Below are 17,197 nucleotides of genomic sequence, written 5' to 3' on the forward strand. Positions count from 1 at the left end.
AACCAGCTGATGGCAATGAGTTCCCTTGTATATTTACAATTTTAGTGCAGATGCTGTCTGGTTCACATTCACACGGAGTGTATGAAGTTCTTCAGCACTATAGAACATAGGTGGGTTGTAGTGTTGTACACAAATGACTACTCACATTGCTGTGAGTGTATCAAATAAAGATAATTAATTATTTACAAACATCACAACAGCCTGGAAGGTTTAAGTTACATCAATGAATCAGACTTTGCATCTTGCTGAGACAGTAACCAGATTAACTTTTAGTGTCAGCAGAGCCACATGAGCACTCACACTTTGCTCATAAAGCACATGTGACCATGCTGCAGATAAATCAAGGGAAGCAAATAAACATTTTAATCTAATTCTAATATCTTTAATTTGAGCATCTTATTAACACACGTAATTAAAACAGGTGGAGTAATGTGATATTTGCAGAATTATTTGAGTGTTGATTGGACATTTGAGAACCAAGCCTTTTTATTTGAGATTTTATTAACTGCAGTGCTGCCACCATCCTCCCTATATCCAAGCTTCATATATTGACTTCCATTATTGGAATATGGCTGCAGTTAATGAAAGCGGGATGAACATTGTAGCTTATAGTAGGAGACGCACATTCAATCATTAACCGCAGTGTGAAAAATTACATGAAAGAGTAATTTACACAATATTAACAGAGCCTTCTTTCCTTGCTATGCATGTTAAACCATCCCCAATTGAAATAATTAGGCAATTATTATGATTATACATGTACACGTATGGCATTAGATGAATCAATCATGCAAATGTCGTAGCTGCTCCGAATAAATAAGGTGCACAAGTTGTTTGTTCCTTTTTAGTCCTCTGATTAATATTTATATTTACCTGTATATTTACATTTTACAATACTGCCTCTTGCAGCTTTTATTTCTTGACACGTGGACGCAATGGATCTCTTATGTATTTCAGTGTGCAGCCATCAAAAATGTACTTCAGCCACCAACATTAACCATTAAATAACTGTCATCTGGGCAATGTGAGGGAAACTTCAGAGCTGCAGCCGATACCACCCACCCACACACGAACATAAACACCTGGCCCGTGTTCTGTCCTCTCTACCTCCATTTATGTGAAATGGCTCATTACCAGCAGACAAATCAATTGGCTTTGCTCTCTGAACACCCACTTGTGATAATAAGAGACTCTACAGACAACCCACAGCCTGGAAACACGGTGCTGCCCTCCAGCTTGAAGCAAAGGTACACATCAGTAAAGGATGAAAAGCAGAGTGAAAAGGAATGACTAAGATCCAGACATGAGTTTTGTCTGTGGATTATGCACATCACATAAACAGCTTACATCCAGCTAGACAAATATTACCAGGAATTATCTAGTTTTTCTTTTCACCTATTTTGAAACATTTCTTTCACTTTCACTTGTGGTGAAATGGTTTCAGATGAATTTTCTGTTAATCGACTAATGGATTAATCGACTGATTGTTTCAGCTCCAGTGACATTGCATCTTGAATAAAAAAGCAACATTCAGTCCTCAGTCTGTTTGGTGATTAATAAATTAAAAATCCTGAAAATTAGGGCTACAACTAACAGACATTTTCAATATTATTTCATCTGTCAGTTATTTTCTTGATTAATTGATTAATCATTTGGTATTTAAAATGCCAGAAAAAAATGGATCCAATCATCAGTCCAAAAAACAAAGACATTCGTATTATTATTATGACAAAGAAAAGCAACAAATCATCACATGTAAGAAGCTAAAACCAGAGAGATGTTGATGGGTTTTCTGCTTGAAAAACAACTAAAACAATCAATCAATTATAAAATTGTTGTTGATTAATTTTCTTCCTATCGACTAACCGTTGCAGCTCTGCTGAAAATGTGCTATTTCCAGACAATGAACAGATGTAAACAATGTTTGTAATCCAAATTCTTGATAAAGTCAAATAATTATAGTGAATTAAACTGGTTCTACTGAACGAAAAAGAGGATTGAGACACTTGGGTAGTCTTTGGTCGTAAAGTGTGTTTTCCTTCTAATATAACCTTTCAATTTCCAATTTCAGACATCACAGGAGAAATAATTCTATCACAGTTTTGAAATATGCTCTATACTATAATAACATTGTAATTATTTCAACGATTGCTATGTTAATAAATGTTAAGTAGCCTTGTAGATATTGTCTTGCCCTCTCCCTTGTTTGCTGTAGTAACCACTGCATGTTTTAGTTGTGAGACTAGAACTGACAGCAACCTGTTGGTCTAGAAGATGAATAAATGAAGGTGCCACAACAGATACCGCAACCTTATGCATGATGTCTCAAACTATGATCTCATAAAAGACGCTATCTCTGGATTTTTTGGAACAAAATGTGCCTCAGATATTCTTAAAATGTTCTTTACCCACCCATTGTTTAATAGATATTTTAAGATGGGTTTGCAGTAGCGCTTACCTTGACCATCCTTTCTACTGTTCTGATGTGCTCTCAGTTCTTCTGACTTATAGAAATCAATACTGGCATAAGTGTTGAGGCTGGAGCCAGCACTACTGCCCATAGCGCTTCCTCCGATGTTGTAGGCGGCAGAGGTACGCTCCACTCCAGCTTGAGGGCTCTCCTTAATGGCCAAGTCAAGGTCAATATAGTTAAGGCCTTGTTCAGCAGATGAGGTGGAGGCTTGTGGTGGAGGTGTGGCAGATAAACTAGCTGCCTGCCTGTTCTCCCACGGTGAGCAATCCAAACCGTGCCGATGGCTCGCTGCCTGGCTGCCCTCCGGGAAGAGGGAGGTAGAAGAGGGTGGGTGGCGTGGTAGGGAGGGAGGTGAGTTAAATGTGTCTGAGCGGTGGCTCTGCCGTCCCTGTGGGTCACCTCGGACCAATCTGCTGCTCCGCTCGGGAGACTGGAAGGACTTGACTGGGGAAAAGCCCAAGGCTGTCTCCTGCTCCATGGATAAGGGTTGACCAGAGTGGACAGGTCTTGCTGAAATGCTGGGGCCCGAACCTTTGTTGTCCATAAATGGAGTAGGGGTGTCTGTTGGCATTGCTGCCATCTTTACTTTTGTTCTGTACCCAGCATTTCCCTCTGCTGCCAGAGAAGAGGACATGCCATGTTCATGTCGGGCCTTGGGGGCAACAGCTGGTGGACCCTGTGGGGTGCTGAATGTGGATCTAAGAGGAGTCAGGGGCGTTGAGGTCTTCCCTAAGTCCATGCTCACGTATTCGGCAGAGGTGGACAAAGGAGCGGAGAAGCTGCGGGGAAGTACAGCAGGATTATCGTGGCAGAGGAGTGGTTGGTTTAAGGGCCGGAGGGTTCCATGGATCACAGGTTGTCCATGTTTAGGCCCCACACGTCGTCCTCCGTCATACTTATTGTCCTCCTTGTACACAATACTGACATACTCACCAACGTTTTGAGACACTGATGGCAGCAGATTCTCCTTCACCCTGGGCAGGGTGTTCGCTTTAGTAATGTCTGAAGACACGCTGAGGGGACGACCCCTCCTTTGTTGCTTTGGGCTCTTACTACTTGATCCCCGTTTTTGATGGTGACGCCCCTCTTTTGTGCATGTTCCCGCACTCTTGTAATCTGCTCCAGTTCTTAGTAAACTTAACCCTCTCCCTGCCGATATGGACTTGTCTTCCAGGCTTTCACTGCTGGCTGAGCTGGAGGAGAAAGAAGAGGAAGACATGGAGAGTTGACAGCCTCCTGCAGAGCCCGCTGCAATTTTGTTTCTCTTGCTGTAACCCACTCCCCCTCCCCTTCCAGGACTATCGTGCCCACTGCTGTCCTTTTTTCCTTCCCCTTTGTTTAAGTCCTCCTCAAAGCGAGTATAGAGAGTATGTTGATAAGCTCGTGGCAGGGAGAAGTAGGAATTGAACATTTTTGGTTGCAGTTGGTGCTGCTCGGGGTGGGAAGGTGGTGTGCTGCAGGCAGAGCGGCTGCAGACAGGTGAGATGTTCATGTAATCACTGGCAGCCCGGCTCTCCATGCTGGCCCTGCTATCCCACATGCCCAGTCCGTGCAAGTCTGTGGAGCTGCTACTATTGGGAGACATGACCATGTAGCCCTCTGAGCTGGGCTGGCGGATGTGCTGAGGGGGGGACACACTGTTGTTGGGGGTCATGGCCATATACTCATCATCCGCCCCAGGTTTAGCACCGGCGTCTGACATACCTATCGAAAGAGAGAGTGAAACAGGAGGAGATGTCACTCCAGGCAACATTGACATATAGCCACTATCCACAGCTGCTCCTGCGTCCACTTCCCCCCTGCTTTTATCAGCCCTCTTCCTACTCTCCCCTACTACATCATGCTGCCCACCCCCAACAGCCAGAGCCCCTGATCCATGCTGCAAATCAGCTCTCTCTCGGTTAGCATTCTGCGACATGATGGCATATTCTTCATCATCTTCATCATCTTCATCTTTTCTGTGTGGGGTCAGTCGTTCATGTGCTGCCAAAGGTAGGGAAGCCCTCTTGCTTAACAGTCTGCGTTCTGCCTCAGATTCCCTACTGGATGCGCGCCGCAGTATCCGTCTGCCTTTTGAGCGATGATGGGAACCAAGGAGACCCTCTCGCTGTCCCATCACTATATAGCTGGAGGAGCCTTCTCCATGTACATGATGTCCCGACAGACTGGGTACAAGCAGAGAGTGTTCCCCAGGACTTGAGCCATATTCATCTGAGGAGCCGTAGTCGCTCGGTGAACCTGAAACAGAAACTCGCTGAGAAACACGAGGGTAGGAGCAGATTGTCATTCCTCCCACCGCCGCCCCCACTAGGCCACACTCTGAGCCATGACCAGAGCTAGAGGACAGGCTCGGCGCAGGAGAGGGAGCAGGATTAGGCGTGTAACGTGCAAGGCTGAGGGTAATCTTAGCAGGAGTTGGGGCCCTGGTGGGCTTGGGCCTCAGTGTTGGCGTAGTTGAGCAGGAACCATTAAGACTCGGGCTGGAGCTGGCCCATGTCCCTTTGGCACTTGCTCCGCCCTCCTCCGACCTGGCCCCAATGCTGGCAGTTCGTGCCCTCGGGAATCCGTGGCGTGATGTAGGTGAAGTGCTTGTGCTGCTGCCTCCTGTTCCAGGAGTCTCTGTGCGGGCGCGTCTGGAGAAGCCCACCTGGCTTGGCGGCAGATTCGGATGATGACGGCGGCTCGGGACACTGATGGGATTTGAAGCAGTACCACCTCCACACGATGTTCCCACAGACTGAGATTTACTGCGCTGACGGAACTCCTCACTTAGGGCCTTCATGGCCTCCAGCAGGGTCTCATGCATGTTCTGAGCCACCACAGAGTCATCCACCTGCATCCAGAACTCTCCAGGGCCGGTAATCGCTGAGCGTCCCACCTCAATGAAAAAAAAATTCTCTGAATGGCCACACCTGCGAACATTCATCAGCTGCAACACCACAGCTGCCACATCAGAGTTGAGTTTGACAAAGTTGACTGTTTTGTCAGTTAGGCACAGCCGGTAGATGCCCACTAAGTTCCTGGCATGTCCAAGACCTTTAGGCCAAACCTTGACCTGCCATACTTCCTTGAAGGTTGGAACAGGAGACGGAGAGCTACACTCGCCGCTACTGCCGTAGTCTTCAGGAGTTTTACCTAGGAAAACAATAAAGAATAAATTAAAAAAAACAATTAAGGCAGTGAATGACTTAACACATCAAACATACATAAAAACACAGAACCGGTTGAAACAAAGCCAAAATAACAAACCAGTGTAGGTGACAATACTAAGTCATATATATTGACATATATTGTAAAATGAGATTTATTTTGTGGATTACTTTATTAAGTTTCTCAGGCTTATTGAATTTGCACGAGTTAACTAATGGTAACTTCATATATAAACATATTTGTATTCTCTTCTGCAATGTAGATAAAGAACTACATAAGATAGTAGTTTTAATACAGTAACTATCAACTTTATAGTTAAGGCAAAGAGTAACCAGTGTTACATTATGTTTCTCTATCATTAGGAAACAGCTACATGCTGGAATCACTACTGTGTCTGCCAAGCAACTGTGCTGCTGCTAATTCATCACCATTACTATTAAGATACAGCTCTTCATTAAGTCTTCTCAGTTGTGAAATAATGCATCATAGTTCAGTTCAATGCCAATCACATGGCAAATTACGGAGAAATAATTGATTTGTTTGTGTGTGTGTGTGGGGGGGGGGTTCTTGCCACACAGTCACACAGTCACGGTTATCTTCACTGAACAACTGTAGTGGTTTGCTCTCATCCTCAAGAAAAATATTGAATTGATCAGAGATGATCCCCACGGGAATCACTATAACATATATATTAATGTGTTTCAAGCGCCATTTGTGCGTCCCTATGCACATTATGAGCCGGTACACAATAAAAGGAAATGTATATTAAAAAAAACTGTCTTTTTTATTTTTATTGTGGCTCTCCCTGAGACACAATCTCGACAAAATGGGGGTCTGTACTCTAATGTGAATCTATTTGGGGTTCCACACAAAATGACAACATTAAAGCTGGGCAAGCCCATCAGTCTCAACTAACTGAAATGCAAAGAATAACAGGGAGGGTGGGTGGTGGTGCTCAGCTCCAGCATAAGGATAACAACGTAAACACGAGGATAACCAACAGAAACGCATTTTCCAGTGAGAGCGCACTGACGATGCCATCTCCTCCCTACCAGCAGCACCGTGTAACACAAATGTAGGTTAGGCGAACGGCAGTCGGAGCTGTGCAGAAAAACAAAAACACAGGCTGCAGCGGAGTGCACCACGATAGGCTACTACTATATGATGCATCCGTTGGATGGTTGCTATATGCCCACTGCGCCATGCATAAATACACCGTCGTATGAAACGGGCTGCATTTGAGTCAGAGAGGCGATCCTCTGTAAATCATTACATATAAATGTTATTTAAAGCATCGAATGATATTTGGCTGGCAGAAAATGATCCGCAGGTTATAAGTGTATAAAAGCAACGCGCATTGAGATTGTGCAGCACAAACACAGCACATGCCGCCCATAGCGTGTTGGTCTACCACGTTCAGTCGGATCCACCTGCCTCTTGGTTAAAAACACACCGTCCAAATTGCGTCGCTCAGCCTGATTTACTCAAATGCAATGGGTAAACTGGACCTGCAGCACAAATATGCGAACAATCCGAGCCAGTGATGTGCAATGAACAATCGGGGAATGGCCGAGCCAAATAGTGTATGGAGAACAAACAGCCTAGGGCAGGATAGGCCTGGTGCAGAAACAGGCAGCAGAAACCACATCACACTTTTCATATCTTACAGTTGCACTGGAGGTCCAGCATTGCTTGGTACCACTCATTTTGGATCTCCTCGCTGTCTGCAGCGATGGCAAAGCTCTCGCTGCGGGTATAAAGGACTATCATGTGCTTGTTCTTGGAATCTGCCCGCTTGTTGATGTTGAAGCAAGTCTCCAGGTTCAGGACTTTTTTGGGCACAGGTGATTTACTGCGGAATTTCTTCTCGTTCTCATAATACTCAAGTCGAGCAGGACCATGCTCCGAGGCCGCCCTCAGCACGAAGAATCGCCGGTGCATTGATTTATGCTTGCGGAGATAGCCGCTTTTCTCTACATCTTCATAGTTCTGCGGCTCGGCTGCTTGGTTCTCCATGGCCAAGGCAGGGGGATAAAAATAAAATCAAAATCAAAAGCCAATAATCTCAGGAAAAAAATCGAAGTCCATGTGTACTCCTCATTAATCCATTGCAACTACATCCTTCGCCCTCCCCGCGTCCACATTTAAGTGTCCAAGCATGTGTGCGAAGGCTCAGGATGGGAAAATCAGCCAAACCATGTTTTGGATCTGGTATCATACTGTGAATCCAGCAGCTGCAGGAGGATCCGCGCACCGAGCGTGCACAGCGTCCACCGCTGCGCGTCCTGCAGCCCAGCCCAGTCCTGCCCGACCCAGTCCGACCACGGTGCAGTTCAGCTGCTTAAGGACGTCTCCTCCACCTGTCTGAGGTTGCCCACAGTCGGTCTATACCCTCCACTGTCAAGTCGGGCGGAATAAAAACTGAGCTTCCGGTGACGATTTTCAAAATATAACTCTACTATCTGCTTATCCGTTCCTGCACGTTTCCATGATCGCCTATCGTGGTCAGGCACAAGGGAAATGGCGAGCAGGACAAGCAAACAGTGGCACATGTCTATACTTTTTCCCACCGGCTCCTCAGCGCCGACTATTTTGTTCTGAGTCCAGGTTTTGTGTCAGTGTCTCCTGCAGGAGAATGAGAACATGATTTTCAATCTTACCCAGTAAAGGTCAGCAATCCTGGGCGAAACACTTGTCACTTTTGCCTGTGGTCATAAAGAACAATTATAAGCAGGCTGCAATCAACTCTTTATTGACAATGATGTTCTCCAAATCACCCAACACATTACTGCAACATTTAGTTCTCATCATCTCTTTTGTCGCCACATTACTGTATAAAAAGCTTATTCCAGTAACCCAATACAATTTTTGGCCTTATAAAGTCATGATTCAACAAGCCCCCCTGAGTATGCGGCTGCGTGTTTTGTTGTGACCGCAAACAACCAATATGCTTTAATTGTGAAAGCCGATCTGCAACGTTTCCGGTCTCCCCCTGGCTCCCTCTGGCTGACTTGACGCAGCTTCTGCTAGACTGGCACCTCCAAGCCGGTGCCAGTCAAATGCCAGTGGGGCTTAAGGACTGATGAGGTGCACAGAGGAACACGGTGTTCAGCAGAGGAAGACTCCACTGCTGATCACGTGGTCGATCAGACAGCTTATGTCATGTAATTCAGCATTTATTTTTGTGGGGATTTTTGCCCCTTCTGACTGTAGGCAGACAGCAGGAAACAACTGCAGAACACACTGTTAGAGGGGTCAGGACATACAGTACTGTTGAATTTCATGCAGTCATTGAATGCATGTATGCAGATGTACACACACAGTGGACACAGTGGGCATATGATAATACAATAACTCCTATAAAGGAACACTATTAGAGAGATTTATTAATGTAATTTTATATTATATTTATATCTATATTATTTATAGTGAGTAGTATTTAATTTAATGTAGGCTAAATAATTTTCAACAAAAACGTGATCTGCTTCAAATTGATTACCATCAGCTGCAATAAATATCATGCTGAGTTTGTGATAACAAACAGTGTGCCTTAATCCAATTAAAATATATGATAATGAGCATACAAGTAAAATAGGCTATATCAACAACATGTTGAGTTGATTGTCACATTGTCCTATAAGGTGCTTACCTGGATGGTTTTGAGCAGCAAAGACATGAATGGGAGCATGATGGACAAACCTGCATTTCCCAGAGCACATAGTATGGTTTTAGTTGTCTTTTTAATGTGTACTGTTTATATTGTTACCCATACATGCAGACAGAATAAGGCACTGAAGCATTGATGGCCTGAATTAATTTATATCCTCAGCAACAAACAACTACAGGACACAGTCTGTGGTTAAATCCAAGGGGTGTGATTGCACCACAAAAGTGCCAAAAAAGATTTGGCATAGCAACCTGTCAAACTGATCAAATTGTCCTCACAGCAACCTCTGCTAGTGGCAGAAATAAGAATTGCTGTTGAGCCGACATTGTCCTTGGGGCGCTGATATCACTTGTAGATATTCCTGCTAGCAGTGCAGACATGATCTGTTCTAACTCTGATTTGGATAATAACATTGAGTTCAGTTGAAAGACAAGTTTGTGATGGCATTTAAAGATTCTTTTAAGATGATCTCAGGACCTGAAGCCAAATCAAAACACCTTTATTTTGATCCAGAATCAGTGTTTTTACTGTTGGCTGGTGTTACTGTAAGATACACAGTGCAAGCTCGATGGAGGTTTTAGCATTCAATAAACACAATGCATCTGATTTACCATAATTTGCAATGTTCAGGATGAAACTGTGATAAAAACACTTAGAGGGTGTGTTTACGATGAGCAGCATATTGCACAGAAGTTGCTTTATGTAAAACCGTCCTTACATTTCCATTGAATAGTTTCACTGCAGAAGAAAAAAAACCAGTGCAAGACAAAATCAGCCCAGAGCTTGTTAGTGTCACTGTAACTTGGTTGGGGATTTATGTTGAAATGGTGAGGAAAGGCGTTACTGTCTCTTCTTCATAAGTGAGTAGAGTTTTAATGTTGTTGCCTTAGTAATGCTCTGCCCATTTACAACACTGCTATTTCAAAACTTAAAGCTTGTTATAACTGAAGCGTATGAATCAGATTTGACAGAAAAAAGCCACTAACTTATAAATATCAAGCTATAAACAGATTATCTGTCATCTACACTATGATTTACTGATCTTTATTGAACTTATGATTTAGTGATCTACTTCTTTTAAATCATAATTTAGTGCGCTATCAGGGTACCATTCAGGAAAATCGCCTCAACACATTTAGATACAGGAGTATAAGGCAAACACAGGAAGACACAATCTTCACTAAAACCATAATTTATTTACAGAAACACACTGAGATCACTTTTCAAAACAATGGAATCCATTCTGTATTGATGGGGTCTATTTGGCAAATTGATTAAGAATCTAGAAAAAGTCGGTCCTACCTATGCAATAGAATAACTCATTTTGTTCTTTAGATACCCATCAAAGAAACATTCAAACAGCTTCCCCCCATGTTCTTTATTTTGATTCAGAATCCGGCGTTTCCTCTTCATCGGGGATTTAATCATGCTTGAAGAGCCAGTGCTGCTGCTAAACACTTAATGGTGTGAAAGACTACACCACAAGCAACCTGATAATCAAGTCAATCAGATTGTCCTTACGCTGAGCTAACTGTGACAAGTCGCTGTATGTTAGAAGTGGTCAGCAGTGAGCTCCCAATGAAAAAATGTCCTCAGACTGAAAACTGTTGTCAGAGGAAAATCACATCCTGACATTGCCTGCTTATTGTTGCTTCAATATCAGTGCTGCGGCAGACAATTAGCAAGCCAACACAGAGTGAGTGAACAATGTAATTCAATGCACTGTGATTAAACCCTTGTGTTTTGTTGATATCTCCTTTTGTGTCAGGGGTTTAGGGAACCCAAGCAGAAAAAAAACTCCCTAACCCTGCACAGGACACAAAGACAAACTATGTAAAAATGTACAGTATATACACATCCCCAGGCCAAAGACAAATGACTCAGAAGACTCTGCCCTCCACTTTGTCTATGCATGCGCCCCCCCCACCCCACCCCACCCCACCATATGTTGTGTAAAATTCGTCTAAGATCCCCTCTTTGTGAACATTTGTTCCCAGAGGACATTCAGATACAGACACTGATTGGGGCCCAGAAAAGAAGATAAGGTATGGAAAACTCAGACACAGACACAGGCAGACATTTTCCTCTAGAAGATGGCAATACACATGAAAAGGCTCAATCTGCTGAAGCACATATTGGAGATCATTTCAGTCAGTTGACTCAATTGACATTCTGCATATCAGTGCAGAGCACATAAATTGTATGTCACAGAAATCAGGTCTTCCTATCGCTTTCCTGTTAAGACCCTGTTGTACACACAGCATGCAGCATGTTCCAGTAATAGGCTACAGGCTATAGTGAAACTGCACTGTTGTTAGACAGCAATAGGTTGGAGTTGTTTGCACGTCGTGTACATCTTCTATGTTTTGGTAGAAAATCAGCAGTATGTTAAAAGCAATACACACATCATTAAAAAACAATATGCTTGCCATGAGCAATACACACATCATTAAAAAACAATACCTTTGTCAGTCTGTATTTTTATAATTACAATTGGATAATTGGAGCTGAGAAGTTAGATTGAAACAGTCAATCAGTCAAATCAACTCAAACAGGCCTATTGCAGTAATAAAATATATTCTTAGGAGACCAAGTAGTAAGAAGAAATATGTTTTTCATCTATTTTAATAATTAAATCTAATGTTAAATGAACAAACCAGATGTTTTGTTTGATATATTTTGACCAGTTTTGAATAATATGGCCCATTCATCAAACGTGTGAATAATCGCAGTATTGCTGCAACAAAAGCAAAATCACAGCTACCTCCGATCTGAGCTCTCAACCCTGACTGACCTATGCAGTTCTTTCCATCTTAAATTACTGAGTAAATGTTTTAAATGTATTAATCCTGTGTTGTTGTAAAAGACTAATGCTCCTAAAGTGAGTACAGCACATTGTAGTCTATTATACCGAGGATGAATAGTTGAGCAGTATGCGGCATGTTCACAATAAAATCTCTCCAATATCTCTACAAAGCCCAAAGATCAGTACAAATACATACAGTACATGAAGTTCACCAGTATTACACATGATACTGTGATCTTTTGTAGACACATTCATCACAATCCCTTTTTGTTAGGTGAGATAACTGTCCACTAAATTAACACCTGTTACAACTGTTGATATTACGCTGTATGTATACTTTTGTATTTTCAGTATACAGCAACTGATGAACAAATAAAATATATACAGTTGCCTCTTTTTGGCTCATTTTTGCATCTTGGAGTCAGCCTTTACTGTGGCACCATGTGTTAAAACTATGAATGAAGAGAATGATAATCTCCAAGATTATTTTAGTATAGAAATAATTTCAACAAATACAAAGAGTCTGAATCCTCATGTCACCCTGGATTTAAGTTTGAGAATAGCACAAATTATAGTAGATTGTGGTTGGATGTTGCAATGCTCGACTTTTCATTCGCACATCTCTGCGTATATTTTAACTGACACATTTCACTTTTCATTCTGGGACATCAGGAAAAAAACAAAACATCAGTCTAGCCCATCTTCTTCTGTCGATCCAGGAATTTTTGTCTTCTGTCAGTAGGTATCTCTTCTAGAGCGATACCGTGATTGCCTCCCCTGTAATAGGAAATACAGCTTTTTATGTACCATGACTTAGACCCAGAGCAGAACACGATATACCCTTAATACAAATAGGTAATTTGATTACATTAAGATGTGCTGCAATAATCTAGAAACCAAAACATTCTCTTACCCTTTAATGTCTGGAGGAATAGGCAGAGGCTTGGTGAAGTCGTCCCTTCCTACCAACCAAAATGTGTTCTCAATCCCTTTTCCCTAGAAATAAGAATCATTGCCATTCATTAGCTATTTTTATAATGTCTGTGCTACAGTAGGTATATTCCATATGTCCTGTGTATATTGTAAAACATTTAAACATTTTACCTTTAACTCTGTCAGACCTCTGACATCAATCTTGTATCCCAGCTTCAAGCTGTTCAGGACATCAACTGTGCTTTGGTTGACATGGATTCTGTAAGCTGTGATAGAAAATAAATCAACATCCTCACTGACATTGCGATAATATTGGTACACATGACAATCTTTATTGGCCTTTTTTAAGGTTAAAATGATTGCATCTGAGAAATTTAGAAGGTGAGACTGCCGTTTTGGTATTAAGCCACTAGGTGGCAGTAGACTACTCATCATTGCTTTCCCCCCTAATAGCAAATATTCAGTATAGTCTAGTCATTCATAAACACATCATTGTTATTTTAGATTAAATAAATTAGACTGAAACTGCCACTGACCTATTTAAATGTGAATAGTTTCATTACAGTATGATCTTCTGAGATCTGCACCACCATTCAGAGGTTTGGAATTACCTTCTTTCCTTCAATAATGGCTGTATTCTCATTGATAAAACCAGAATAATTCTGACACTACAATAGTATTGGCCCCAATAGGAGAATAATTAATGATTAAAACTTCCATTTACTCAATGTCTCCACAGTGTTACATGACAGGGAGAGTACTGCTCCCCCAAAGTTTAGATTTTTTATGTATTTTCTAGTCCAGAAAGGGTAACTGACCCTATTGATCCTAGATAATTATTGAACCACAATGGTATAACTGGGCTCTAAATATTTTGGGGACCTGTTTTTCTTTGGGCCCTCTGTAGTCTGTGGTCAGTAGTTAGACTGAACAGGATGAAACTGTGACAAAACACTTATAGGGTGTGTTTAAGATGAGCAGCATATTGCACAGAAGTTGCATTATGTAAAGCCATCCTTACATTACATTTCCATTGAATAGTCACACCAGTGCAAGACAGTCAAAACCAGCCCAGAGCTTGTTAGTGTCACTGTAACTTGGTTGGGGATTTATGTTGAAATGGTGAGGAAAGGCGTTACTGTCTCTTCTTCATAAGTGAGTAGAGTTTTAATGTTGTTTCCATTTGTCAGTCCATAGTATGTTCAGCTTATATTTAGTAGTGCTAATGTAGCTTTGCTAAAGCAACACACCTGTTAATTCCAGCGTGTTAGCATTATTGTGCACTTGACACAGAAAAAGGAACCTGTTCCTGTTTAAATCAGATTTTTATACTAACCTCCAGTTTCTTATATCATTATTTAACTGTTGCTTAGAGGTATCTTTGTCTGTTTCTGAACCACTGTACAGCATTCATATAAAATGACATATATTTCTACGCTTTAAAGCCTGAAAGATCAAATCAAAAATATACATTAAGTAGTCCCCTCAGTCATCTGACTGTACCCAATAAAGCTTTCGTGGCAGGCGACTCTAAATCTTTGAACAGTAGTGTACAATCGAATGTGAGTTTTATTTTTAAAGTATAATGTTTTAAGTGTTCTTAGTAGTTAATACTTACGATTATACTTAATTTATAGAGCATGTCGAGTGTAGCTGAGGCAAACCTGGTCATTGACGACATTTACAGTGAAACTTCAAATTGGACTCTAATTCTGCTGATAGTCTTAAAAGATTAGAAAGGACTGCTCACTTAAAGCCCTGTTTAGCCTCAAGCAGCATGCACACAAACTACACACCTTCCCAACTCTACTATGTAAAAAAAACAGATGACTAGGAAGAGAAGATCTTTCTCGTCTACAGAATGATATACAAGACACTCACGCAACCCTGTGGACTCCATTCTTGATGCTGTGTTGACAGTGTCTCCAAACAGACAGTACCGAGGCATCGTAAGGCCCACAACTCCTGCTACCACTGGGCCTGCAAAGACAGCATGCAAGGCCACACACATTTTAATGAGATGCCTCTCCTTGGCAAGCAATATTTTATGTCATAAACCATTTTTTACATAACTTTGAAGACACAGTTTCCAGTAACTTTTTTATAATCTCTGCACAATTATTTCCTCAATGTATTACATTAAGGCTGTTCACTACCACTTCTGTGTGCATAAAGAAATACATAGAATAGAGTTAGAAATCCAGAGTATTCAGTGTGTTAATTGGATGACAGTGCTCTAAGTGGATAGCATTTCACTGTTCCAGGAATAAGTTCCAGACAAGGATAAAGGCTGATAAAAATACCTCCTTGACTTAGCAGCTTGTGCTCATGTATTCTTACTCCTCTGCATTATTTTTATTCACTCTGAAAAGGAGTTTATTTAATGTCATATTACACACGTATGTGACTCTTAGGGCAAAGATTTACTACTGTACATCATAATTAGAGCATAGTTTAATCACAGCACAGAAATGAGGAACATGTTGCTCACCAGAGTGCAGGCCAATACGGATCCTGACTTTGAGTTCAGGCATGTGCCTCATCTTGAAAGTCCCAATGCAATGGAGGATGTCAAGAGACATGTTGGCCATTTCAGCTGCATGACGGTTGCCGTTCCTGGTGGGGACTCCTGAGGCTACCATGTAGGCATCTCCGATAGTTTCCACCTAAATACCGTAAAAAGTATCAACACACACATACACATACAACTAGTTCAACACTGTAAAATTTGAAAGTATTGGCCTCCACCAAAATAAAGGAATTATCTTAAAGGATCAGTGTGTAGGCTCATTCTAAGGTATGGAAAACACACAATTTTTTTTTTTATTATATTCCATTTCTGCATTTCCACACTGGACTTTTACTGATTAGTGGATATAATGTATCAAAATATTTTTTTTCAGATATTAAAATCAGACTCAGGAGCAACAGAACAATGTTTCAACAATACAAACGTATGTACTTATCTAAAACTATTTTATTAAAAAAATAAACAAATTAAATACAAGATTATCAGGATCAGGAACACAATCCCGCAACACTCACCTTGTAGACGTCATGCAATCCAATGATAGCATCAAAGAGTGTGTAAAGGTCATTGAGCAGGTCGACCACCTCGATGGGGTCACTGAGAGCTGAGATGGTGGTGAAGCCCACGATATCACTAAAGTACAGCGTGACCTCGCTGAAATGCTCTGGTTTGACAGGCTTGCCTGTCTTCAGTGCCTGGGCCACAGACCTGAAGGAGGAAGAGGACGGTCAACTAACATTCATTTACTGTCCTTTTCTAATCCCTAATCTAATGATTTCAGGATTTCTTCCCAAGCTATTTTCGTTGATTATTGCAAACAGGTCAAGTGATGTGTATATATACAAAAAAAACATGAAGATACAGTCTAATCTGTGACTCTCTCCTCTTAATTCGCAGTGAACAGTTAAATGCAGAAGAGACACAAACAAATGACTGCATTCATATAACATAATGAAAATTCAATAAGATCTGATTACATCAAATTTGGTGCTATAAAGAACAGAGTCGAGTAAGTTCATGTGTCCTTGTTTTAACTTTTAGCTGAAGAAAATTCTGGTGATCACTTGCAGACATTTTATTTATTAGTGTAAATTTTATATCGTATAAAAACCTCAAGTTAGACAGGTCTGACTGTCTGATCACATGCACACCATTGGCTGTTGCACCAAATATATCCCACAGTTGTTGAAGCTGAATTTCAGGAATATTCTGGTGGCAAAGTTTGAGAAATGATGAAGAAAAATGAAGAAATATATTTAGACAATTTTGACAATTTTTGTATTTCAAGCGTTTCGATTCGATAACAATCTCACATTTTCTCTGCAGCCTTCATTTAGCTGCATTTTGCACAGCTGGCCTGATCTCCACAGTTCCTGAGAAGTTTTGTTAAATCAATAAAAGACCTTCAAACCACTGCTGTATGACAGGGAGCAGGCAACCTGCTGAACTAAGCACTAAATCCCTTCCAGCTTCAAGGATGCTGTTTCTGACCTTTGACCTTCCTGAGGAAGTTAAATCAGAATCAGAATCAGAATCAGATTTATTGCCAGGTAGGTTTTTACACATACGAGGAATTTGTCTTGGTGCAATGGTGCTTAAAATATACAATCACACAAAAAAATAAAAAGATAAATATAT

The 17,197-nt window shown here is 41.4% G+C and overlaps 2 protein-coding genes across 2 annotated transcripts in view; both read right to left on the reverse strand.

Moving 5' to 3' along the window:
- Nucleotides 1-68: 68 nt before the first annotated feature.
- si:ch211-284e13.4 (insulin receptor substrate 1-B) lies at nt 69-7,639 on the reverse strand. Its single transcript, XM_035666898.1, has 3 exons — nt 7,291-7,639; nt 2,459-5,608; nt 69-97 (listed from the first exon to the last, which is right to left on the reverse strand). The coding sequence occupies exons 1-3, from the start codon at nt 7,637-7,639 to the stop codon at nt 69-71; spliced, it is 3,528 nt and encodes a 1,175-aa protein (XP_035522791.1).
- Nucleotides 7,640-12,324: 4,685 nt separating this feature from the next.
- The window catches only part of gucy2d (guanylate cyclase 2D, retinal), a 9,486-nt gene continuing 4,613 nt past the window's right edge, over nt 12,325-17,197 (reverse strand). The window contains exons 13-18 of the mRNA XM_035666708.1: nt 16,075-16,267; nt 15,521-15,695; nt 14,911-15,009; nt 13,201-13,295; nt 13,010-13,092; nt 12,325-12,873 (exon numbers count right to left, since the gene is read on the reverse strand). Coding sequence (XP_035522601.1) covers nt 12,789-12,873; nt 13,010-13,092; nt 13,201-13,295; nt 14,911-15,009; nt 15,521-15,695; nt 16,075-16,267 — 730 coding nt within the window. The 3' untranslated portion in view covers nt 12,325-12,788. The remainder of the gene's footprint in view (nt 12,874-13,009; nt 13,093-13,200; nt 13,296-14,910; nt 15,010-15,520; nt 15,696-16,074; nt 16,268-17,197) is intronic.

The sequence above is a fragment of the Morone saxatilis genome, unplaced genomic scaffold, assembly GCF_004916995.1.
Source record: "Morone saxatilis isolate NCDOM2014 unplaced genomic scaffold, NCSU_SB_2.0 Contig20, whole genome shotgun sequence".
Lineage (NCBI taxonomy): Eukaryota > Metazoa > Chordata > Actinopteri > Moronidae > Morone > Morone saxatilis.

Bases quoted from the DNA above. Each gene is read 5' to 3' on its own strand.
- si:ch211-284e13.4 (XM_035666898.1), bottom strand. From the start codon at position 7,639: ATGGAGAACCAAGCAGCCGAGCCGCAGAACTATGAAGATGTAGAGAAA. The intron at 5,609-7,290 runs GTAAGATATGAA...TTGTTTTCCTAG, and splicing joins GCTGGACCTCCAGTGCAACT to GTAAAACTCCTGAAGACTAC. The intron at 98-2,458 runs GTAAGCGCTACT...TATGTTCTATAG, and splicing joins CAGTAGAAAGGATGGTCAAG to TGCTGAAGAACTTCATACAC.